Consider the following 25,516-nt stretch of genomic DNA (forward strand, 5'->3'; position numbering starts at 1 on the left):
AGTAAAGATATTTACTAAACCATGCGTTTGCAGATAAATTAAAACATTTCAGAGCTCTCTTCTTCAGGCAGAAAAATCCATCTGGTTTAATTTATTAGAAATCTATCTTCAAAACTATGCAAGACAATAGAAGCATGTATAAAAAGGATAGTTACATCTCATTACCAAAGTATTGGGCTACTTGCACTATTTTTGTCAATATGCAAATCCCCATTTAGATGATTAATTGTGGGCTTTGTGATCCCCTTCTCATTATCACAAATTTTAGATCTGTACTTGTGTGCTCAAAATTTTTTGTTTGGTTCACTTGAGTGGATTATGCTACACTGCTGCCACCTGCAGGAGTCAAATCCTTTTCTTGTTACTAATATATAACTCACAGATGTGCTTTCTAACTTTTATTTTTTGTTAGATTCAGATATAAATTACATATATAGTGACAAAGAATCCGTACTGAATGGTGTTTGTCAGGGACCTTCTAGGGTTAGGAACTGAGTTCTTGGGGCTGTTCACTATAATCCAAGGGAATGAGGTTCAGCAAAGAAACTAAATAAACAATCAAAACCCCTGTTCATCTGAGTACTAGCTAATAATATGTAGTGCAACCTAGCAGCCTCTTCGGCAGCCTTCTTGGGAAGAAATGATCATTCTCCAGAGCCTAGCTTTAGTCTGCTTTGTCTACATGTGCTAACCAGCCCACAGGGGTCCCCAGTCAATTGCCCTTAAACCAGCCAGTCCTAGGGAAAATCTGGACCAGGCTAGAGTGTATAAACAGCCAGTTAGTAGGATGACAAACTGGCCCACCACACACTTTGGTATACTCCACCCCAGGGACCCAAAGTACTTGGGGCACAATTATTGGATTTGCAACTGTCCCAAGCCCTCCCTGGTGGCGTATCTTCCCACTACCCAGCATATAGTGTAACATCTTGGGTACCAAAGACATCCCATGCAGAACCATTGCTTTCTGTAAAAAAATATATAAATACATATAAGGTTGTGGGGAAAAAAAGTACACCCTCTTTGAATTCTGTGGTTTTGCATATCAGGACATTATAACAATCATCTGTGCCTAAGCAGGTCTAAAAATGTGGTAAATACAACTTCAGATGAACAACGCATGCCATATTACACGTGTCATGATTTGCTGTTTTTTGAGCTTAGATTTTTCAGATGACAGAGAAAAGCACAATTAAGACTTTATAATAATTAATACCCAATTCCTGACATATTCCACAAACCACGTATTTGTGAACAATTACAGAGGCACATGCTTCTGTCACGCTTAGTTCCCAAGGAGAACATGTGTTAAGAGTCAACCAGCGCCATGAAACATGATGGTGCTATATAAAACAAATATAATATTGACAGTGTCTGCTTTTATCTTAGGAGGAAAGCATCCAGTATACTATCTATACATACCACAAAGAGTATGAGACAGCTGTGTTTTCCCAGTTCTGAATTCTGTTAATAAAATATAAATGCAATTTTTTCAGATTACGAAAGGAAATCATATTTACAAAAGGTAACCTTACTTTTTACAACTGCAAATGCAATGAAAACTTTCCAAAAATCCTTTACATTCTTAAAGGTTTCGGTAAATTTAGTAATTGCTTAGTAGTGATAATGTAAGCTTTGATTTGATTCCTGTTTTTATCTATTATTATTCTAAAGACTGTATTATCCAGAGAATGTAGCATCCCAATACTTTTGAAAAGGAAAAGTGGGCATACAATCAGGGTATTCTGATGAAAAAAGCCAAGCATTAATCTAAAACTAAACTAAAATTTGGAAAGGTAACATTTAATTAAAAAATCTAACTTTTCTCATTGTCATGGAAACTCTGACCTTTAGTGGAACTGTTTTTGAAATATGTTAGGAAAACTGTTGGGTCACACGAGAAAGCCAGTCATATCAAGGAACAGTTATAACCGAATAACTCTGCTTGTTATTCACAAAACGACAATAATAGGAGATAGCGTTTTACAGCATTGTGTCCAGCTAAAGTTGCAAACAGACGAGAAATGCAAAAGCATGATGCCAGCTTCAACTGCACTTGACACAGAACTTACTTGACAATGAAAAGTTGGTAATGCAAAAATACAAAAAAGTATTGCAAACTGATGATGTCCTTTAAGGTTTCATTTGAAATCATTTTAAATAGTAATTCAATGTAAAAAAAAACTATTTGAAGGGACACTCCAGCCATCATTTCCACTTTAATACATAGATAGATGTGTGTTCCCTTAAAATTTTCATTGTGTTCTACTTGCAAATTTCCAGAGGGATTCTACATAACTGCTCACCCTTTGTCACTTACCTGAGAAGAAGACCCCGCCTCTAACTCACAGCAGCCTCAGCCGCTGCGAAGGGGGAGACCTCCCGCCTCCGTGTCACAACAGCCTCAGCGAAGAAGGTGGAGGCCCCCGCCTCCGTGTCACAACAGCCTCAGCTGCTGCGAAGAAGGGGGAGACCCCTGCCTCCGTGACACAGCAGCCTCAGCCGCTGCGAAGAAGGGGGAGACCTCCCGCCTCTGCACAGCAGCCACAGCCAGGAATGTTCCAGATGTAACGGAAACATTCAAATTTCGCCAAAACATTCCTACCCATTTTAGAATCTCAGAAACCCTTGGACTTTGCCTTGTGATGGTCGTGCCTATATTCTTTAGTGCCAATTCCTCAGTATGTGTTTCTGGTTGATTTCCTGTTGCTGATCTGGCTTGTTTATTCGTTATTCCTGATAGCTAGCTAGCTCTACGACATTCCTGCTCTCTGGCGCTCTGTCAGGGTCCAGCAGTCAGGATTCGCCGCAGCGACTCACCGGAATACCCGCTACCCGCGGGTACCGGGTCCAGCGCTGCGTACCCACGGGTACGGGTTCCATCGCCGCGGCATCCATCTTCTGGTCTTCCTCCGGCGTGTGTTGCTAGGGGCGCGCGCGCCCTCTAGCTTAACTTTATTGTTCCCATTCTGGGAACACTGAGTGCACGCTCGGAGACTGTCCCGCGTAGCCTTGCTCAGTTATTGTGCTTCCCTTACGTACCTCCTGAGTGCTCTCTTGCTGTTTATTTCGTGTACCAGACCCGGCTTGCCTTGACTCCTCTACTTACCTACCCTTTGTGTACCAGACCCGGCTTGCCTTGACTCCTCTATTTATTGACCCTTCGTGTACCAGACCCGGCTTGCCTTGACTTCTCTATTTATTGACCCTTCGTGTACCAGACCCGGCTTGCCTACGTTTATCCTTTTGGTTCCTCCTTGGCGACTAAACGGCTCCTACACCTGTGTACCGATTTTTGGCTTCTCCTTGACTTCGTTTTTGGGACTGATTATCTAAATACCGTGCCTGTTTCTCCTGCATACTGGTCTCCGCTCCACTTCTGTCGCTGTTGTCCAGTATTCCTGATATGCCCTGACCTTGAACCCTTATTGCAGTCCTGCCTGATACCAGTGTCTCCAGTTAGGCTATACGTGACACCCCTAAGCTATTTTCCATGCGCAAGATGTTTCCCTTCCCTATCTTTTCTTTCTTAAATCTCCTATCTTTGTCCACATCTCCGTGGACATAATCCAGTGGGAACTTCTGCCAAAATGAGGGCCCTTGCAATGATGTCCTCTCGCCAATTTTCAAATCGGGGCAGAGGGTGTTACAAAAGCGCTGTCATTTTGACCTAACTTGAACTCAAGGCAATATGGCGGCACATCCAGTGACATCCTCTCCCCGATCCTCCAACAGGTGGTGAGGATGTCACCAAAAGCGCATTCATTTTGCCCTAGCTTGCTTTTAGTGATTATGAAGAGTGAGGTTACAGTCTGTCCTCATATAGGATAACCACATGTGTTATACCTGGTCAGTATTAAAAGGGGTTTAAATTAATTTCCTATCGGTGAATATGTGTTGGGCAGGATTGCCTTTTACTTTTATTTTACTCGTCAAGCTCAAATGTCCAATTCCTCAACAGCCCTGAAACATTTATCACTATGCATCATAGAACAATGTTGTATGCATTCTAAACACCTTATCTTAGGCCAGGACTGTCCATCATGCTAACAGCTTCTGTCTTGTGCAACAGATCAAACCCTTTAGTGTGCAGGCTGAAACATTGCAAGAGTGCAGAGTGCAGCTGCATGTATAGGTCAGTGGATGCACATAAATAATTTAATGGCTCCTGATCTTAAAGATTTTTTTATACATAAATGTTTAATGATATTCAAGGGGATACAGAAAAAATAAAGAGGAAAAGGGTCATGGGGCCATTGTGAGATAATTCCCTCAATACAGTGATATTCATAAAGATAGTCAGCACTTCAAGAATCAAAGGCAACGATATCTTGTTCTGTGCATTGATCACAGAGAAAGGCTTTCCCTGTCTTATGCACCAGGGCCGATTTTAATCCTCAGTTTCGCCCTGCCTTATCTCTCAAAGACACTTAATATCTGGTTATTGAAACCAGTATTTTAATTGAACAATACATTTAGAAACATTTTATATGTAATAATAATAATAATAATAATTACCTCCAAATGACTCTGTTATTGCCATACTTTCTATACCTCCTCCTAATAATTTGCTAAAAATAAAAACAAATATTTAACAGTTTTTATTAATATATTACATAAAAGGCAGAAATGGAAAAGTGCTGGGATTGTAAATGGTTTTGGAAAGATATTTGAGATGATACAACTATTCTTTCTTTTTACAATATCTAAATACCAAAGAATTAGCCAATTACAAGTACCAATCTAGAAAACACATGCAACGCTTACTCAAACTCCTGGCTTCCTGTAGAAATGTGAAACACCATTTTCCTTTTTGCACTGTATTCAAAGGCAGTAAGAAAACCTGGCTCCTGTAAAAGGCAGACAAGCACTTACATATACAAAAGTGTAGTTTTTTTAAGCGCATTGTACTTTACCATCAACAACATCCAAAGAGTGTAACATTTAACTAACAAAGATCAGCAATTTGTGTGTGTATATATATATATATATATATATACACACACTCCCTGGGCACTTTATTAGGTACACCTTGCTAGTACTGCCCCCCCCCCCTTTGCCTTCAGAACTGCCTTCATTCATCATGGCATACTTTCTACAAGGTGCTGGAAACATTCCTCAGAGATTTTGGTCCATATGAACGTGATGGCATCAGTTGCTGATTTGTCAGCTGCACATCCATGATGGGAATCTCCTGTTCCACCACATCCCAAAGGTGCTCTATTGGATTGCTATCTGGCGACTGTGGAGGCTATTGGAGTACAATGAACTCATTCTCATGTTCAAGAAACCAGTTTGAGATGATGTGAGCTGTGTGACATGGTGCATTATCCTCCTGGAAGTAGCCATCAGAAGATGGGTACACTGTGGTCATAAAGTGATGTCCCCCCCACTATTACACCACCACCAGCCTGAACAGTTGATACAAGGATAGATGGATCCATGCTTTCATGTTGTTTACACCAAAGTCTGACCCTGCCATCTGAATGCTGCAGCTGGAATCGAGACTCATCAGACCAGGCAACGTTCTTCCAGTCTTCCATTGTCCAATTTTGGTGAGTCTATGAAGGAGAAGCCCCGGCAGAAGTGGCGAGCAGCGGCAGAGGTTGTCTATGTGCATTGTGCAGACGTCCACAGGCTGCATTGGTAAATCGGGGGGGGCGCAGAGTGGCATATCAGGGGAGCAGAACGGCATATTTATAAGTAAGGTGCATTATGAATTAAGGGGGGACTTAAAATAGTTATTGGTTTTGTTTATAACCTATGCCGACTAACTGCGTGATACCAAAAATGTTAAAATACATGTATTCCTGTTCATTAGATAAAACACTGTTTTACCATTCCACTAATGTGTATTTTTTATTTAATAATACATTTTGCTTTAAAATAGCACCAAACTTTAAGGGTCCGGCCTATATTCGGGTGCAGGCTATACTCAGGCCAATGCGGTGTATGTGTATGTATGGTGCTAGGTAACAAGGCAAAGTAATATACACAGTCTATAGATAGTTACCGGTACTCTAGGTCTTTTTCAAATAAATACAGATTCCTCTTTAGCAGGTCAGCGTTCAGTCTTTATTTGACTTGGTGTCCTGATGAAAGTCAAATAAAGACTGAAACGTTGACCTGCAAAAGAGGAATCTGTATTTATTTGAAAAAGACCTAGAGTGCTGGTAACTATCTATAGACTGTGTGTGTATATATATATATATATATATATATATATATATATATATATATAGCACACATGTCACAGCCCATCTGACGTTCAAGCAGCCATTTTCATACATATAGCCATTATGGATAATTTGGACCTTTGTGTGCCTATACTCAAGCAGCACATGCTTGTCAATGTGGTACTAAATCATGTGAAACAGATAACATACCAAGATGGGGTATAGAAATATGTTACTCACTACTAATTTATTGGCAGCCTCTTTGATCTTGTCCACTTTAGCTTCAGAAAGACCTTTTATATTACACATGGCTTTTTTTGTAGTCATCTGGACACCTTTTACAGTGCATATTCCTACTAATTTCAGCTTCTTTATATCTGCTGCATTCTGTGGAATGAAAATCTTTTAAATATTTTCCATAATGTTTAGACGATACAAAAGATATTTGTATGTAGTTACAAGAGTCCATAAAATGCAAGCTATCGTCAAAGAGCCAGATATTTTGTACTTACAATGCCATGTTTCTGTAGCATGTCAATATCTTGGAAAAATGAGTCCTATGGAAGAGGTATTGAATATTAAAAAAACATAAGGATCACTCATCCTTTTATGATAAAACCTGCAAAGACGTTTACTGCCTATAACTGAACAATTTTAACAATATGTTCAGTTAGTTTACGTTTTCAGCCTTCCACAAATAAGTCATGACATCATAATTGATCACCTAAATTCCAAAACTAGAAAGGCCTTCAGCAGTTCTTCATTTCTTACGTAGTCACAATTTGTTTGACTTTATACCTCACATATGACTTGTTTCAACACTACACTTTCTCTGTATGCAGCTTGTGCTTAGCAGAAGAAGACCTACAATGACAAGTCCTTTACACCTTTTGAAGAGTAGCAGATCTACAGTATGAATTTTATGTTTCCAATGCTTGGTGTTTATACACAGCTCAATTTTGTACAACTTGTCACTGTGAATTACAGCGGCACTGATATTTACTTCTTTGAGTTTACAGGAAACTGTTTTTTCCTTAATGCTTTGCCCGAATATAGGCCACACCCCTCACACACTTTAAGTCTTTAAAGTGCGGGTGCGGCCTATAATCAGGGTTTAGTGCAGGGATGCGCAGCTCGTATCGCCTGATGCCCAGGACATGCAGTTCCAGGCGCCGGGTATATATTTGCTGCTGTAGGAAAGAAGCAGGGTTAGGATCCAGATCCTCTGCAGCGCTGCTGGGGATCTAGATCCTCCTATCTGGCAGCTGGTGGACATCTGCACGATGCAGACAGCCTCGCTGCTGCGGGCACTTCCGCCAGGGCTTCTTTGAGGCAGTGCCGGCGTTTACATGACCTTCCGGTGCTCCACCATAGAAGCCCCAGCGGAAGTACCGGCCAGCAGCAGCGGAGGTTGTCTGAGCGCATCAAGCAGAAGTTCACCGGCTGCCAGAGAGGAGGATCCCCCGCACCGCTGCAGGAGACCTGTATCCTACTCTCTGGCAGCCAGTGAACATCTGTGCGATGCGCTCAGACATGGAAGCCCTGGCAGAAGTGGCGAACAGCAGCAGAGGATGTCTACACGCATCATGCAGATGTCCACCGCCTGCCCCCGCTAGACACCAGGGAGTCTGGGGATGCATTGGTAAGTCAGGTTGGGTGGCAGAGTGGCATATCTAGGGAGCAGAGTGGCATATCTGGGGGGGTCAGAGTGGCATATCTGTGGGGCAGAGGGGCATATCAGGGGGGGCATAAAGCATATCAGCGGAGCAGAGTGGCATATTTGGGGGGCAGAGGGGCATATCTATTAAGGTGCATTATGAATTAAGGGGGGCGACCTTAAAATGGCTACTGGTTTTCAAGTTTCTGTGTGTATAACATATGCTAACTAACTGCATAATAGATGCCAAAATTTTTAAAATACATGTATTCCTGTTCATTAGATAAAATACTGTTTCACTATTCAACTCATGTATTTTTTCTTTAAAAACATTTTTTTCTTTAAAATAGCACCAAACCTCCAGGGTGCGGCCTATAATCGAGCCAATACGGTATATATTCCACTTACTTCATCATCATGAAAACCCGCTTCTTCCTCAACAAACTGATCCTCCACTGATTTCATCTACAGATAATTAAAACTGAAAACAGAAATAAGAGTTAATTATTTTTTAACGGCATGTTAGTTATGAGATAACTAATAGTCAGTAATTACATTTGGCTCCAATGCACAAAGATCCACTCAGTCCTTATTATTTGACCATTGCTCTCTGGCCTCACAAGCATAAGCAGTAGCTAAAGTGAATAACGAAGCAATAGCCAAACTATAAATATCAACCAATTATTTTTAATTTTAATTATTTTTTTTCTAGGCAAGAGTAATGTGTACCGTTCATAGCTTTGGTATGCTATACACTAAACAATGGCTAGCCCTTTCACACATTTGAGAGAAAACACTGATTCACATGTTCATAATGAATTAATGAATTCATACTAGGGCTGAAACAACGAATCGATAAAATCGATAATAATCGATAACGGAAATCGTTGTCCACGATTTCCGTTATCGATTAATCGAGTGATCGATTCGTTGTTGGAGCACTCGGCTCCTTTTACTTACCTCCGCGAGCGTTCCCCGCTTCCGCTACACGCGCCTTCTTTTAGTTGCGGTTCGCTCTGTGCGAGTGGCTCCGTTCGCACAGAGCGGTTCGCTCTGTGCGAGTGGCTCCGTTCGCACAGAGCGATTCGCGGGGGTGGGGGTGGGGTTTCAGGGGATGCAGGGCAGAGTGGGGGTGGGGGGGGGGCAGGCCAGGGTAGGAGACTGAGTGCAGGGCAGGGTGGGGGTGGGGATGCAGGGCAGGGTGTGAGTGTGGGGGCAGGGCAGGAGACTGGGTGCAGGGCAGAGTGGGGGTGGGGGTGCAGGGCAGAGTTGGAGACTGGGTGCAGGGCAGAGTGTGAGTGTGGGTGCAGAGCAGAGTGGGTGCAGGGTGTGAGTGTGGGGGCAGGGCAGAATGTGGGGGCAGGGCTGGGTGCAGGGCAGAGTTGGAGACTGGGTGCAGGGGCACAGTGCAAAGTGCCAGGGCTGGGTGCAAAGTGCCAGGGCTGGGTGCAAAGTGCTGGGTGCAAAGTGCCAGGGCTGGGTGCAAAGTGCCGGGTGCAAAGTGCCAGGGCTGGGTGCAAAGTGCCAGGGCTGGGTGCAAAGTGCTGGGTGCAAAGTGCCAGGGCTGGGTGCAAAGTGCCGGGTGCAAAGTGCTGGGTGCAAAGTGCCAGGGCTGGGTGCAAAGTTCTGGGTGCAAACTGCCAGGGCTGGGTGCAAAGTGCTGGGTGCAAAGTGCCAGGGCTGGGGCAAAGTGCCGGGTGCAAAGTGCCGGGTGCAAAGTGCCAGGGGTGGGGCAAAGTGCTGGGTGCAAAGTGCCGGGTGCAAAGTGCTGGGTGCAAAGTTTCTTGAACAGTAATAGTCCACCTCTTTTCAGAATGTTTGGGGTTATTTTGTTTCATAAATATTGTGTTTGGGTTTTTGTACTTTGAAAATATTGTTTTTTTATTACATCATAACAAAATAAGAATGTTAATGTAAATTTTAAGTTGTTTTTTAACATCCAGTTCATTAAATTATTTTAAATAAACAAAAAATTTGCATATTGTTTTTTTTATCCGATTAATCGATTAATCGAAAAAATAATCGGCCAACTAATCGATTATTAAAATAATCGTTAGTTGCAGCCCTAATTCATACATATATACATTAAAGTTCAAAAGTTTGGAATCACTTGCTGTTTTCATGAAAAAAGGGGACATTTCTAGCTGTGTTGACATAATTGCAAAATGGTTTTCTAATAATCATTTAGTCTTTTAAACTTAAACTTGGATTAGCTAACACAATGTGCCATTGGAACACAGCAGTGATGGTTGCTGATAAAGAACCCCTGGACCTCACTGAAGATATTCCATTAAATCTTGCCAGTTCCAGCTACAATGGTCATTTACAACATTAACAATGTCTATACTGTGTTTCTGATATATTTCATGTTATTTTAACCCCTTCGTGACAATGGCTGTTTTAACATTTCTTCGTTGCAGAGGGATTGTAGGGAGAGAGAGTGAGAAACCACAAATCAATAAAAAAAATCACTAAAATAATACAATAAATAATAATTTAACAAACAATAAAGTAATGTAAGTGATGTCATTGGGACATCACTGGCATTAATAACATGTTCAAGAGGTCCCTAAGAGGACCTCTAACCATACTCCACAATTTTGGGCGGGTTTCTCTGCCATAACACATATTCTGGGCAAAAAAACTAAGCAACACAGAAGTGTTGGTAAGAAAAAAGCGCGGGAAATAAATTCTGTGGCCATTCTGACAGTGATTTGTGGCCAAATAGCTGCATGAAGAATACCCCTGATACTATAGTCTGGGTTGTCTGCTTTACAGAAATATATACTTTTGTGGGTATTTTTGGTTTATTTGTTTAAAATTATAGGTGCAATCCCATCATACCTAATGTAAAAATTAAATGGCTTTGTAAACAATAATATACACCTTATAGTATGTTCCCAAAGTGCTGGGAAAGTATGGAAATTCTATATAAACTGGGTATTTCTGAAATCAGGACACCTAAATTGATAAACTTGGAGGGGATTTTCAGTCACTTTACCTAATTTTGTAAAGGAGTCAGAGGGGAAAATATATATAAAAAAATTAGGTTTTTTTCTAATTTTTGCTAGTTTTTACTAAATTTCTCATCCTACATTTTCAGCTAATTATCTAACTAATCGCTAAACCGACATACCACAAAAATGGCAAAATTGCTCCGGGACTTGAGGTACCAAAAAACACCTGGGACTGAAGGGGTTAAGGGCTTGATTTCTTCATTATGATTTATGTGCACAATGTATTTTATTTACTAAATAAAAAAAGACGAGATGAAGCTTATCGCAGTTTCAGTAATGAAGTGCCTGTATTTAGTCTCGAGGTGTGAAAAATCAGACAAATGAATTTACAATGTAGGGATGTATTTGATCCACAATATTTAAACGTAAGACTGACTTTAAAGCTATAGCAAAATGTCAACCTTACACCCCACAAAATATAAATCAGCATTTAAGCATCATAAGAATAGCAACATATGTGAAACCTGAATATCGGTTACCATTTGTAAAATAGCAGCATTACAAGACTCAAATTCAGAAACTATCCTAAAGCAAAAAAAATAAAATAAATGCGTATAGGAATCTATATGCTAACACAATTATAATTATAACTTTCGAAATATGACTCTTACCACAACCGTGACCGAACGCAATAGAGATATTTACTCTTGATAATATGTTGAAGTTTTTGCTGCGGTGGCTGACTTCCACGTAAGTAAATACACTACTATATGACTATATGAACATAAGCTCGTTTCAGTCACCACTGTTTTCAGTTTCTGACGAGAATTACTCGTGAAATAAACGCAGCCATTTTACAATTCCAAGGAAAACGCGCCCTTGCGGAAAAGCCGGTGACGTCACAAACTCTGCTGTCGGAATGAGGGTGATTGGCCCATCCTGAAGCGTCACCATGGCGATGGGCTCCGCTATTCGATACGACGGATGTTTATCAAGAAGGGCGCTCTTTACTGTATTGCACAAACAGTAAATTTTCGGTAAGTACTTTACTTTTTAAGGTTTGCTGTAACTCTATATCAGTGATTTCTATTCGGCAAAGTATTGGGTATTCTTGTAGCAAAATGGAAGGGGTGCTTTAGATGAAAAAACATGCTGGAAATCAAAACCCATGTAGCTGCCCCTTTATATGAGACGCAATAAAATGTAACTTATTAAATTAAAAATAGAATGTTATTGTGTGAAAAGGTGAACTGAAAACCATAATAATAATGAGAATGTGAAATAACCCACTAAAGGGTACACATTCCAATGTTAGCGATCCAAAAGAGATCTATTCTCACAATAATGCTGCAAACCTCACTATATATATACTGCATGCAGAGCCGTAGCTAGCTCCTTTTGCGCCTGAGGCAAGAATGGAAAATTGTGTCCCCCCAGCTATTGTTTACAGAGGTTGTTTTATTTACACTGCCTTTACACACACCCAGAGCCGGCCTTAGGTGTTCTGGCGCCCTGTGCGGACTACTCCTCTGGCGCCCCCCCATCCCAAAAAAAGAAAGGAATAAAAACTTGTAACAAAACCCCAATCACTATATACTACGCCAAACATTGATGTGGTCTAGGCCTACCACTTAATTGTCTGGCTTGGTAGTAGGGATGCACCGAAACGAATTCGGGACTGAAACCGAAAGTGCAGCATTTACCTGGCCAAAACCGAATATGACCCCCCCAACACCATAAAAAATCTAACACTTTTATTTAAAGTAAGTAACACACCAAAATAGGAGAAAACAATTAAATAATATTATATATATATATATATAAAGTCCAAAAATAGTTACCGGCACTCCAGGGACTTTCCAAATAACCACACAAACAACTTCGGTTTTTCAAGTCTATATATATCATATATATATATGATTAACAGCAATCACATTCCTATCATGCCCAGGCATACCCAGATTCCAGGATTTACTCGCAGACTTGGCATGATAGGAGTATGATTGCCCTATCTACCCCTTCTCACTCTCTTCTGCCGTATCTACCCCTTCTCACTCCCTTCTCCCTATCTACCCCCTTTCCCCTGTCTCACTCCCTTCTCCCTATATACGCCCTCCTAACTATCTACCCTTCCCCTCTTTGAAGTTCACTTACCTTTCAGGAGTCCTGCGGTGGGGGTGCAAGGCCTCTGCCTCCCAGCTTTGCCACTGTATGGAACAGTATAGAATGATGGGAGTTATGATGTACTTTTAGAGCATAATTAGATCATGAAAAAGACATTGGAAATGGTACAGCATAACACCCATCACTCTCACACACTTACCAATCCACACATATACTAATCCACACGTATACCAATCTACACGTATACCAATCCACACGTATACCAATCCACACGTATACCAATCCACACGCATACCAATCCACACGTATACCAATCCACACATATATACCAATCCACACATATATACCAATCCACACGTACACACTAATCCACACATATATACCAATCCACACATATATACCAATCCACGCATATATACCAATCCACACATATATACACTAATCCACACATACCAATCCACACATAAACACTAATCCACACATATACACTAATCCACACATATACACTAATCCACACATATACACTAATCCACACATATACACTAATCCACACATATATACCAATCCACACATATATACACTAATCCACACACATATATACCAATCCACACACACATATACCAATCCACTCTCACTGAATGCTTTCCTACCTTTCCACTTTTCTCCTTACAGCTCCTTTTCCTCCTCTTCGTTCTTCTTCTTCAGTTCTTCTGTCTTCTTCCGGTTCAGAGGGCACGGACAGCGGTGGGCGCGGCTTCAGTGTTGTGTGCCGGGGTCTGACAACAAACCCCAGCGCACAGCATCTGTTGCCGCGCGGATCACAGGGGAGCGGTATCAGAGGTCTTTAACAGACCTCCGGCTCCCTTGAGTGATGTTAAGCCGGGTTCAAGGGAGATCCTTGAACCGGCTTAAAATCACTCAAGGGAGCCGGAGGTCTGTTAAAGACCTCCGATACCGCTCCCTTGCGAGCCTGCTCCTCCAGCGGCGGACATTACTGTCCGTCTCTGGAGGGGTGCCGGGTGCCCCCCTGATGAGCGGAGCGGGTGCCGCTCGCCCCCCCCCCCCGCCGCTAGGTACGCTGCTGGCGGCAGCGGTACGCTACGGTGGCGGGCGGCGCCCCCTGGAGTGTGGCGCCCTGTGCAGTCGCACAGGTCGCACACCCCAAAGGCCGGCCCTGCACACACCTGTCCATAAACACGCATATACACATACACTGCGATTATACACGACTGCCCATAAACAAACATATACACATACACTGCCCTTACACACTGCCTTTACACACACCTGCCCATAAACACACATATTCACATATACTGCCCTTACACATGACTGCCTTTACACACATATACACACACATCAGCTTACAAACATACAAATACCTACACTGCCCTTACACACACACACTGCCCATACACACACCAGCTTACACACACGCACATATATACATACACTGCCCTTAGACACAAGTGCCCTTACATACAGCCAGTGGCGACTCTAGAAACAATATATAGGGGGGGCACACAAGATACCACAGTCAAACTGGGGGGGCATTAATAATTTCCACCATTAAATCATACCACTGAAAAAACACACACATATATATACTTGCCAAAGTAATGTGCTATGGAATGATACTTTTGTTATTGGCCAATACAATACTTGTTTGTCCTTTAAACAACACAATACCTTAACTTTTGCGCTAAATGATTTCAGGGCCTAATATTAGATCCTGCTGCGGATATATATAAATATTAGATCCTGCTGCTGATATATATATATATATATTAGCCCCTGCTGCCCATATATATTAATATTAGCCCCAGTTGCCGATATATATATATTAATATTAGTCCCTGCTGCCGATATATATATATAAATATATATATTTATATATATAAATATAAATATTAGACCCTGCTGCCGATAGCAGGTATAGATCAACACATTAACACACAAACCCAGCTTTGCATGTATAGATCAATTGAAATTCACTTGTGATCTCAGCACTGAAGATATATCAAATAAACAGAATCAGACATACAAATCCTGTATTTGCAGGTATACAATAATAATATATGAAATGTAGCATTGCAGGTATAGATCAAATAAATACATGGAAACACCATTGCAGGTATTAACTGAACAAGACATACAAACCCTGTATTTGCAGGTATACATAAATAATGTATGGAAACATAGCATAGCAGATATGGATCTACAGAAGAACACACAAACCCAGCTTTGCAGGTACAGATCAATTGGAATTCACATAAAAACACGGCATTAAAGGTATATTTAAAACCCCTAAATTACAGGGATTGGTCACAGGTTGCACACCCCAACTACGCTGCCCACATAGAACCTGGTCAGCACCCAGATAACACACATAAGATTTGCCATCTTTGTCCCATATACACCCTGCCTGTGCCATCTTGTTCCCCAAGGCTCAAACATCCTGCTAGTGCCATCTTTGCCCTTACACAATTATACATCTATGATACACACAAACACATTAACTCATGCTCTCCCTCATTCAGACAACTCATCCACATATTAACTCATGCTCTCCCTCATTCAGACAATTCATCCACATATTAACTCATGTTCTCCCTCATTCAGGCAATTCATCCATTTTAAGAAACTACACCCCTTGGAGCTTCAAATGAGGGGCTACATGTATTTCTAGGACAAAAGTTGAGTGCACAGATAATGATGGAATATGTCTCTTTGGCTAGAAAATATGTTTTTTCTAACCATAGCGACATGTTCATTTTTGTCTTGCGCACTCCAGGTTTGTACTAGAAACACATGCAGCCCCTAAATTTGATGCGCCAAGGGATGTCGTTTTTGCAAATGTGTACTTTTTGTGCCGTAATTTAACGTCCTACGTGAGCAGTAACGCCACATCAAGGCTTTAACCCTAATTACTGACCATTCACACGCCTTTCATATCTCCATTCACTCGCAGAAGCACACACCATTCTTTCCCGTTACAATCCCAAAGAAATGATGGTAAAGGGAGAAAAAAAATCACTTTTACAGCAAAAATAAGTTTTGCAGTAAAAATGCAAGGCGCTCCAGGGATGAAATGGTTACTCACGTGCCGCACAGGCTAAATGGCTGATTTTAATAATATTTGCAGTTTATCAGGATTTCAAAAATTGCCTCCCTCTACCGTTGGCTAAATTTAACTCCATAATCAAAGGCATAATAGGATTTAAAATTAGTATCGGCCATTTTTAAAAAGGGAATGTAACTTTTTATAGCTATATGATCACTGTGGTAACATTGGCTACCACAGTGATCATTTAGCTAGAATACTTAAACTTGTGTGGGTTAAGTAAACGGGAAGTAAGAAAATTACAGCTAAACACGAACAGCACAGAAATGTTAAAACGGCCATTGTCACGAAGGGTACAAAAAATAAAATCAGCCTTTGTCACAAAAGGGGTTAATAATACATATGTTATAAATTGAACGCTGCACTTTATTTATCAAAAGTAAATTTCATGAAACATTTAAGTAACCAAAGTTATATAAATCTGGGGTTTGAAGCTAAGGCATTGTGTGAGGATGCTGAGGAGATTAGCTCAGGGGAGGTATTTATTGGACAGGCTCACTCACCTAGCAACCAGGAGAGTAGTCTCCCTTTCACAGTGGGAAAGCATAATGCTGGTGCTAGGGGATGCAGTTATAAACAGGGTAATCTGTCACCAGGACCCCAAATGCGGAATAGTATGTTGTCTTTCGGGTGCTTGGGCTGGGGAAGATACAGCGGTCTTAGTACACATTGGTGGTACTAATGGTAGGTGAGACATAGGTCAGACATTCAAACAAAGAACATTGAAAATGTCATTCAAAAACATTATTAAAGTGAAGGATCATCAACATCATTTTTAGAATACAAAGATGCCAGCAAAGCCTGCAAAAAAGGCGATTATAATGTCTAAATCGGAAACTGCAGACTGATTCCGCTAGAGGAGCAGGCTCCGTTAGGGAGATCAAGGATCTCCCTCTAACCGGCTTAAAGACAATCAAGGGAGCGGGAGGTCTGTTAATGCCTCAGTATATAGTGATAAGTGTTATGCTGTACCACCATTGGTGCGTGCCTCAGTATATAATGATAACAGCTATCCTGTACCACTGTCAATGTCTGCCTCAGTATGTAATGATAACAGTAATCCTATACCACCGTCAATGTTTGCCTCAGTATATAATGATGACAGTTATGTTGTACCACAGTCAATGTTTGCCTCAGTATATAATGATAGTTATGCTGTATCACCGTCAATGTTTGCCTCAGTATATAATGATAGTTATGCTGTATCACCGTCAATGTTTGCCTCAGTATATAATGATAGCAGTTAGGCTGTAACACCGTCAATGTCTGCCTCAGTATATAGTGATAGGTGTTATGCTGTACCCCAATCAATTTCTGCCTTAGTATATAATGATGACAATTATGCAGTACCCCTGTCAAAGGTTGCTTAACAATAGAAGCTATGTATGTAGGAGGGTGCCACATACAGGGTCCACCCCAGGTGCCAAATACTCTAGGTACGCCCCTGCCCAAGGGTACTAAAGGAGCTAAGCCTAGTTCTGACCAGACGGCTATTTTTGAGGTTTAGGCTTTTTTTCTTCAGTAGAGGTATAATTCCAGTAGACTAGCATAAATTAGATATGGTGCCCATATTTAAAAAAGGGTTTAAAATCTCAGCCAAGCAACTACAGGCCAGTGAGCTTGACATCTGTAGTGGGGAATTTATTTGAAGGGGTTGCTAAAGGCATACATTGAAAAATACATTTTGAATCACAACATAATTTGTAGAAGTTAGCATGGTTTTGTGGAAGACAGGTCTTGTCAAACCAACCTAATAGCATTCTATGAAGAACTTAGTAAATATATAGATGTAGGACTGGCAGTAGATGCGATCTATTTGGGCTTTGCTAAGGCATTTGATATGATTCCACACAAAAGGTTCCTGTAAAAATTAATAGAAATAGGCTTAGGGGCAAATGTATGTACTTGGATTGGAAATTGGCGAAACAATAGAATGCAAACAGTGGTTGTAAATGGAAAATTCCCAAATTGGACCAAATTATTAAGTGGAGTACATCAGGGGTCCGTCCTGGGTCCTCTCCTTTTTAATTTATGTATTAATGATCTCCCATATTGCATTGAGCAATTAGGTAGGATAATACAGTCTAACCGTTATGTTGCTTCTCTGTATGAGGATTTAAGTTTAGAGCAAGGGATAACAATATGGGGTGTACAATTATAGGAACTCTGTAGGTAAGGGTTAGACATTAAAATTTTGAGTGCATGGGGAGCCAGAGGAGAGCCTGTTCTGCATAGAAAGAGGTTGGTCAACAGTGTCAAATGCTGCAGAGAGGTCTAATTGGATAGGCAAACTTGTATTTAAGAAGTGAGAATATTGTTAGTAGACTTGGGCACCAGGGGGCTCTTCGTGTTCGTCTTCGTGCTCGTCTTCGGGGGGGGAAAAACCTTCGTATTCCGCGAATATTCGCCCGTTCCTGTCTTCTCTTCGGGCGAATATTCGCGGACATTCTTCGTGCTCGTTTAATCTTCGTTTCCTTCCCGGTTGCCTTGCAGGGGTTAATACGGGGTTAACAACACATCGGAGCAGCAGCAGCTGCCGTGAAGGAACGTGTGTGCAACTCTATTGGTCGTTTCGGCAGGGGGCTGGTCTGGCATCAACTAGTGAATTGCAGAACGCACTTCATTCGTTGATGGCAGGCCAGCCCCCTGCCGAGACGACCAATAGAGTTGCACACACGTACTGAGGTGTACTGTACACAAAATGACCTAGAGACAAATGCTCCAAGGAACTTGGCCTCCGTTTATCATACACAATCACACATCCATAGATGTTTAATAAAAGAATAGGGATTATTTTACATTTTTAAATTGATTTTGGACCACTTGTAATACATGCCTAACATTTGCTACCTATTTACAATGGCATACTTTGCAACAACCCAACTTTTACTGGACAGGACTGGAAAAAAGCAGGACTGTCCACCAAAATCTTGGGTGTGTTGGCAGGTATGCGGATGGAAAAATGTTGGACAAGAACTAAAAAATAGCTTAGGGTTAATGTACGGTTATGTTTAAGATTAGTAGCAGTGCACTGCTTTGGTTAAAGATGTATTATGTCTAAATAATAATTTAATTTTAATGGGTTTTAAAAAAAAATTAGGGGTTTATTTAAATGTATTTTAAAGTTAGATTTATTATTTAGTACTTTATTATATTTATTTAATGTTTATACTAGTGCTACCTACCGAGCTATAACTACCAACGTGTATTTGCATACCTAGTTTAGCTAAATTAGATGGGACAGGACTGGAAAAAAGCAGGACTGTCCCTGAAAAAGTTGGGTCTGTTGGCAGGTATGTGGATGGAAAAATGTTATAGTATGAAGTGTGAGTTATAGCGTTAATGCTAGTGAGTGTAGAAATGAAGGCCAGGACAAATAACAAGAGGAAAGGTCCTTGTGATTTTTGCATTGTATGTGTATGTGTTATGTGTGTTGTCACTTGTCACTGTGTTATGTGTGTTATGTGTTATGTCACTGTGTTATTTGTGTTATTGTGTGTGTTATGTTTGGTTGGTTGTGTATCAGAAGGAAAATAATGAAATGGAAATGGGAAAGGCGAATGAGTGGGCAATTGGCGACCCACTCACCTGTTTCACCCCAGAGCAGAGCATCCAAACACTGTCAGTCCTAGACGTTTGGCAGCGGACTTCCAGAGCTCAGACACAAGGCCCTAGCGTAAGCTGGCCACTCCGGCGGAGGTAGCAGGCGTTGCCACACCGCAAACAGACGCAGCCAGGGGGGAGAAACTGCCCTTACCATTAGGGACATTTGAGGCATGACACTAGCCAGGAAGCGAACTGGCATCGAAGAGACGCTGGCATCACCACCAGCAGCAGCAGCAGAATTGGGAAAGGCGAATGAGTGGGCAATTGGCGACCCACTCACCTGTTTCACCCCAGGGCAAAGCACCCAAACACTGTCAGTCCTAGACGTTTGGCAGCGGACTTCCAGAGCTCAGACACAAGGCCCTAGCGTAAGCTGGCCACTCCGGCGGAGGTAGCAGGCGTTGCCACACCGCAGACAGAGGCAGCCAGGGGGGAGAAACTGCCCTTACCATTAGGGACATTTGAGGCATGACACTAGCCAGGAAGCGAACTGGCATCGAAGAGACGCTGGCACCACCACCAGCAGCAGCAGCAGCAGAATTGGGAAAGGCGAATGAGTGGGCAATTGGCGACCCACTCACCTGTTTCACCCCAGGGCAAAGCACCCAAACACTGTCAGTCCTAGACGTTTGGCAGCAGACTTCCAGAGCTCAGACACTAGGCCCTAGCGTAAGCTGGCCACTCCGGCGGAGGTAGCAGGCGTTGCCACACCGCAAACAGACGCAGCCAGGGGGGAGAAACTGCCCTTACCATTAGGGACATTTAAGGCATGACACTAGCCAGGAAGCGAACTGGCAGAGAAGAGACGCTGGCACCACCACCAGCAGCAGCAGCAGAATTGGGTAAGGCGAATGAGTGGGCAATTGGCGACCCGCTCACCTGTTCCACCCCAGAGCAAAGCATCCAAACACTGTCAGTCCTAGACGTTTGGCAGCAGACTTCCAGAGCTCAGACACTAGGCCCTAGCGTAAGCTGGCTACATTGGCGGAGGTAGCAGGCGTTGCCACACCGCAGCAAGTGCAACCAGGGGGGGAGAAACTACCCTCTCCATTAGGGACATTTAAGGCATGACACTAGCCAGGAAGCGAACTGGCAGAGAAGAGACGCTGGCACTACCACCAGCAGCAGCATTGGAAAAGGCGAATGAGTGGGCAATTGACGACCCGCTCACCTGTTTCACCCCAGGGCAAAGCATCCAAAAACTGTCAGTCCTTGGCGTTTGGGAGCGAACTTCCAGAACTCAGACACAACGCCCTAGCGTAAGCTGGCTACATTGGCGGAGGTAGCAGGCGTTGCCACACCGCAGCAAGTGCAACCAGGGGGGGAGAAACTACCCTTTCCATTAGGGACATTTAAGGCATGACACTAGCCAGAAAGCGAACTGGCAGAGAAGAGACGCTGGCACCACCAGCAGCAGCAGCAGCAGCATTGGAAAGGGCGAATGAGTGGGCAATTGACGACCCGCTCACCTGTTTCACCCCAGGGCAAAGCATCCAAAGACTGTCAGTCCTTGGCGTTTGGGAGCAGACTTCCAGAACTCAGACACTAGGCCCTAGCGTAAATTGGCTACACCGGCGGAGGTAGCAGGCATTGCCACACCGCAGCAAGTGCAACCAGGGGGAGAAACTACCCTCTCCATTAGGGACATTTGAGGCATGATTTCAGCCAGGAAGCGAACTGGCAAAAGATGCTGGCACCACCACCAGCAGCAGCAGCAGCATTGGAAAAGGCGAATGAGTGGGCAATTGACGACCAGCTCACCTGTTTCACCCCAGGGCAAAGCATGAAAGTCTGTCAGTCCATGGCGTTTGGGAGCGAACTTCCAGAACTCAGACACTAGGCCCTAGCGTAAATTGGCTACACCGGCGGAGGTAGCAGACGTTGCCACACCGCAAACACGTGCAACCAGGGGGAGAAACTACCTTAAACATTACAGATAAAAAAAATTAACTTTCCAAGCTAAGAGCTGGGTATCCCAACTTGGGCAGATTGAATTTAAGGAAGGCAATCTGCTCCATCAGATGAGGTGCCATGCGTGAGCGCTGTGGACTCAGTATGTTTCCAGTCATAGAAAACACGCGCTCACTTTGAACAGTGGTTGGCGGACATGATAGTAGCTGCTGCGCAACCCATGAGAGTGCAGGCCACACACTCTTCTTTTCATCCCAGTAGCTAAGAGGATCAACATTGGGCGCAGAAGGAACTTCACAGAGGTAAAGTTTGACCATTTCAGCAGCACTACTCTCCTTTCTGCTGCTAGCTCTGTCAGATGGTCCAACTATACTCCCAAGTGCCTCTTCCCAAAACGCAGCTGCTCCACTCAGCTGTGTTGTGCTGCTTGTGGCACTGCTGCTGATGCTGCTGCTAGGAGTAGCAGACCACATCATCTCTTCCTCCTCCTGCACCTCTCCCTCCTCGGACAGCATTCCCATTTTACGCTGCCAGTCACGCACCTTGTTGACCAATTGCTCCCGGTAGCTACTGAGAACATTAAATTTCAAAGCTAGCTTTCCCTTAATTCTTGGATCGCAAAGGCACGCTAGCATCATTTCGGGACTCTCTTCCATTCGTTTGCGAAGGTGTACTTTTAGCAGATCCTTCAGCTTCCTGACTATGGCTGTTATGTCAGGATGTCGAGTGCCACCTTGAACAGCCTCACGGTTTCCAAGGAACACATCCATCTTGCTGCCTAGATGGGAGAACACTGGGATTACCTGGGCCAGACTGGCAGTGTTTGAGCTTAAATTTTCTGTGGCATCCCTGAATGGTTTAAGGACTGCCACTAGCTGGGCGATCACTGTCCAATCCTCCCTATTCAATGGAGAGGTAATCCCAATATTGTGCTCTGAGGCAAGATTATGGATTGCCCTCTGCTGCTCCAAAATCCTCTCGAGCATGTCTAACGTGGAGTTCCACCGTGTACTGACATCCTGACGTAGGCAGTGTACGGGATGACCTGACCTCTCTTGCTCTTCCCTCAAAAGTTGGCTAGCCTTAACACTATGGTGAAAGTGCCCAGCGATCTTTCTGCAGCGGGACAGAACTACTGCTGCCACATTAGTTCCTTCTGACATTGCTGCCTTCACTACAAGATGGATGATGTGGGCTGCACAGCGCACACCAACAATATGACCATCTCGCAGCGCTTTCACCATATTGGCACCTCCGTCAGTTACCACAAAACCAACTTCAACATTGGTGCCCGCCTCTGCTCCCACCCAAAGGCTAAACATTTTCCTCATCGCATGCAGAATGTTTTGGGAAGTGTGCTTTTCATCCATCACTTCTGCATGGAGAAGGAAAGATCGGTAGCCTGCTGCAGCAGCTTCCTTAGACACACCGGGCTGCCACCAGTGTGCTGTCAAAGAAAGAAAGGCATGCTGGCCGCTAGGTGCACTCCACAAATCTGTAGTGAAATGAACAGACTGACCAGCAGCCTTGGAAAGCTCCTCTTTCACTGCTGCAACACAGGACCGATACAATGAGGGGACAATGTTCCTGCTGAAAGTGGAACGTGACGGAACTGTATATTGTGGAGCCACAGCCGCCATCAATTGTTTGAAAGGCTCCCCTTCGATCATAGAGAAGGATGCCCCTCCAACAGCAATGAACTGACCAATCAGTCGCGTTACTTTATTGGCCTGCTGTTTGGGCATTGACCTTTTGGATTGGAATGCCACAAATTGTTCCAGGGTGGGCTGGACATGCAGTGCTCCAACCTGCCTTGGTCTCTGGCTGCCAGCACTAGTTGCTGCTGCTGCTGCTGCTGCTGCTATTGGCTCAGAAGAAGAAGCTGTTGGGGTTTTTCCACGGCCACCAGCTATGCTGCCTGCACTAAGTTTTCCCTCTGCATCTTTCCCCAATAGCACAGCGTTGTGTTGAGTGCTGAGGTGATGCTTCATGCTAGCACTGGTAAAATGGCCAGACACTTTCCCTCTGCTTATTAGCTTCCCACAATGTTTGCACTTTCCATAGCGCCCTTCTTCAACATTTTCAAAGTGCTCCCAAATTGGGGCGCGCATAGCCTTGGAGTGTGCCTTGGGTGCTGCTCCTACTGCTCGGGGTGGATGAACAGAGGCAGAACTAGTGGTGGTGGGACTGGTGGTAACAGTACTGGCCATAGTGGGACTGCTAATTGCTTTAGATTTGCTAGGTTTTGCTGCTGCTGCTGGTGGTGGTGGTGGTGGTGATGATCGTAGCGGAGAAGGTGGAGGCTCAGGGGAAAATTGTGCACTAGTCATTTGGACACTGCTCCCTGAGGAATCTGATTCCTGACCACTCATCTCCTCTACTTCCTCTGGCTCATAGTCTAGCTCTTCATTAGCCAGATCGAATGGAATTCCTGCTAGGCTGGAGCTAAGACTGATATCGTCGTGAGACTCGTGACTAGTAGTAGTGCGAGCAGGAAGAATAGACTCTGCACTTGGCCTCTCAGTCTCAGGCTCCTCTGCTACCTCGCTAGGTGGAGTTCCACTATGTGTAGCCCTCTCTCTAACTGTCTTTACAAAAATTTTGTAAGGACTTGGTGGCTTGCTAGAGGTACTAGGAGGACATGGCGTGGCGGTACCAGTGGGAACAGTAGGCGCAGCACTAGTGGTGGTAGAGGCGGTAGAGGTGGGGGTGGTGGTGGTGGTGGTTTTCCCTACAAAGGAATGAGATCGCTTTGGTTTGGGACCCCTCTGAGTCTTGCTGCTAATTTGGCTCTGCTTGGTACCTTGCATGCTGCTGGTGGATGGGGAAGATGCTGCTTGGGGCAAAAGGCACTTCTTTTTAGTCACTGGGCTGGTACTACTTGTGCTACCCTTTAACTTTGAACGTGCTTCTGGTGCTTTAGGCTTTCCGTAAAAAACCATAGAGCTTGTGGGCCTAGCCGCACTACTACTGCCTGCTTTTGGTGCCTTTCCTTTACTTGATGATCCTTCAAGCAATGCTTCCCCAAATGATAAGCGAGAGCTTGGCCTACTTGGCCGACTAGACTGACGCAAAGGCTGCATCTTAGAACTGGTGGTGGTGCTGGTGGTGGTGCTGGTGGTGGCGGTGGTAGATGGAGCTTGTCCCTCCTTAGTCCCAAAAGGAGGATCCATTTCAAATTTTGTGTTGTGTAGTGTAGTGTTTAAAAAACTATAAAAAAAATAAAAAAAAATAAAAATAAAAAAAAAAGGAAAAACGAATTAAAGACAAAAAATTAGAGGAAGTTCTCTTCAGTGCTACTGCTTAAAAAGTAAAACTATGCACTACTGCACTGTGCTGTGTGCAATCTGCCAAAGTGCTAAAGTTATTTAAATTATTAACTCAAGATTAACTATTTAATAACTAGCAGTATTTTATTTTTAATTTGAATTTACACGGGCCTAAGAGCTTAGCCTACTACTATGCTAGCCTAAAGCTATATTTCCTTACTATAAGTCTACCTCTAGGCAGACGCTCTCAAACCCACTAAGCTAAAGTGAGGTTAAATCAGATTCAGTATATGATTTATTAATTAATATTAAGTTATATAATATTAATAGATTAGAAATAATTTACTTATATATTATGTATTATAGATAGAAGAATATAGATTATGAATTAGAATTTAGAATTAGAATTACTTATATTATAGATTATGAATTAGAATTTATATTGTTATATATTATTTATAATATATTATAGATTAAGATTAAAGAAGATTAGAATTATTTTAGTACTACAGCTAGTATCTTGAAGCTTTGCTTAGTACAGCTCGTCACAGTCAATTTTTCTTGAAAAGAATTAGAAATAAAATAAAATGTCACAGCAAAACAGTTAGCTTCACTGCTGGCTGCACTCACTAGCCCAACAAGTTCACTTCACTGATGGACTGAGGTGAGCAAAACACTAAGGGTACTTTTAA

At 43.0% G+C, this 25,516-nt stretch overlaps 1 protein-coding gene across 2 annotated transcripts in view; it reads right to left on the minus strand.

Moving 5' to 3' along the window:
• Window positions 1–8,298, minus strand: part of LOC149284385 (meiotic recombination protein DMC1 homolog) — a 31,368-nt gene extending 23,070 nt beyond the window's left edge. For both annotated transcript variants that reach the window (XM_089496776.1, XM_089496775.1), the window contains exons 1-6: window positions 8,242–8,298; window positions 6,689–6,733; window positions 6,417–6,563; window positions 4,768–4,850; window positions 4,519–4,571; window positions 1,423–1,464 (exon numbers count right to left, since the gene is read on the minus strand). In XM_089496776.1, the coding sequence (XP_089352902.1) occupies window positions 1,423–1,464; window positions 4,519–4,571; window positions 4,768–4,850; window positions 6,417–6,563; window positions 6,689–6,733; window positions 8,242–8,298 (427 nt within the window). The remainder of the gene's footprint in view (window positions 1–1,422; window positions 1,465–4,518; window positions 4,572–4,767; window positions 4,851–6,416; window positions 6,564–6,688; window positions 6,734–8,241) is intronic.
• Between the last annotated feature and the right edge of the window lie 17,218 nt (window positions 8,299–25,516).

Source organism: Sceloporus occidentalis, unplaced genomic scaffold, assembly GCF_023333645.1.
Source record: "Sceloporus occidentalis isolate IW3139 unplaced genomic scaffold, rSceOcc1.0.p SCAF_94, whole genome shotgun sequence".
NCBI lineage: Eukaryota > Metazoa > Chordata > Lepidosauria > Squamata > Phrynosomatidae > Sceloporus > Sceloporus occidentalis.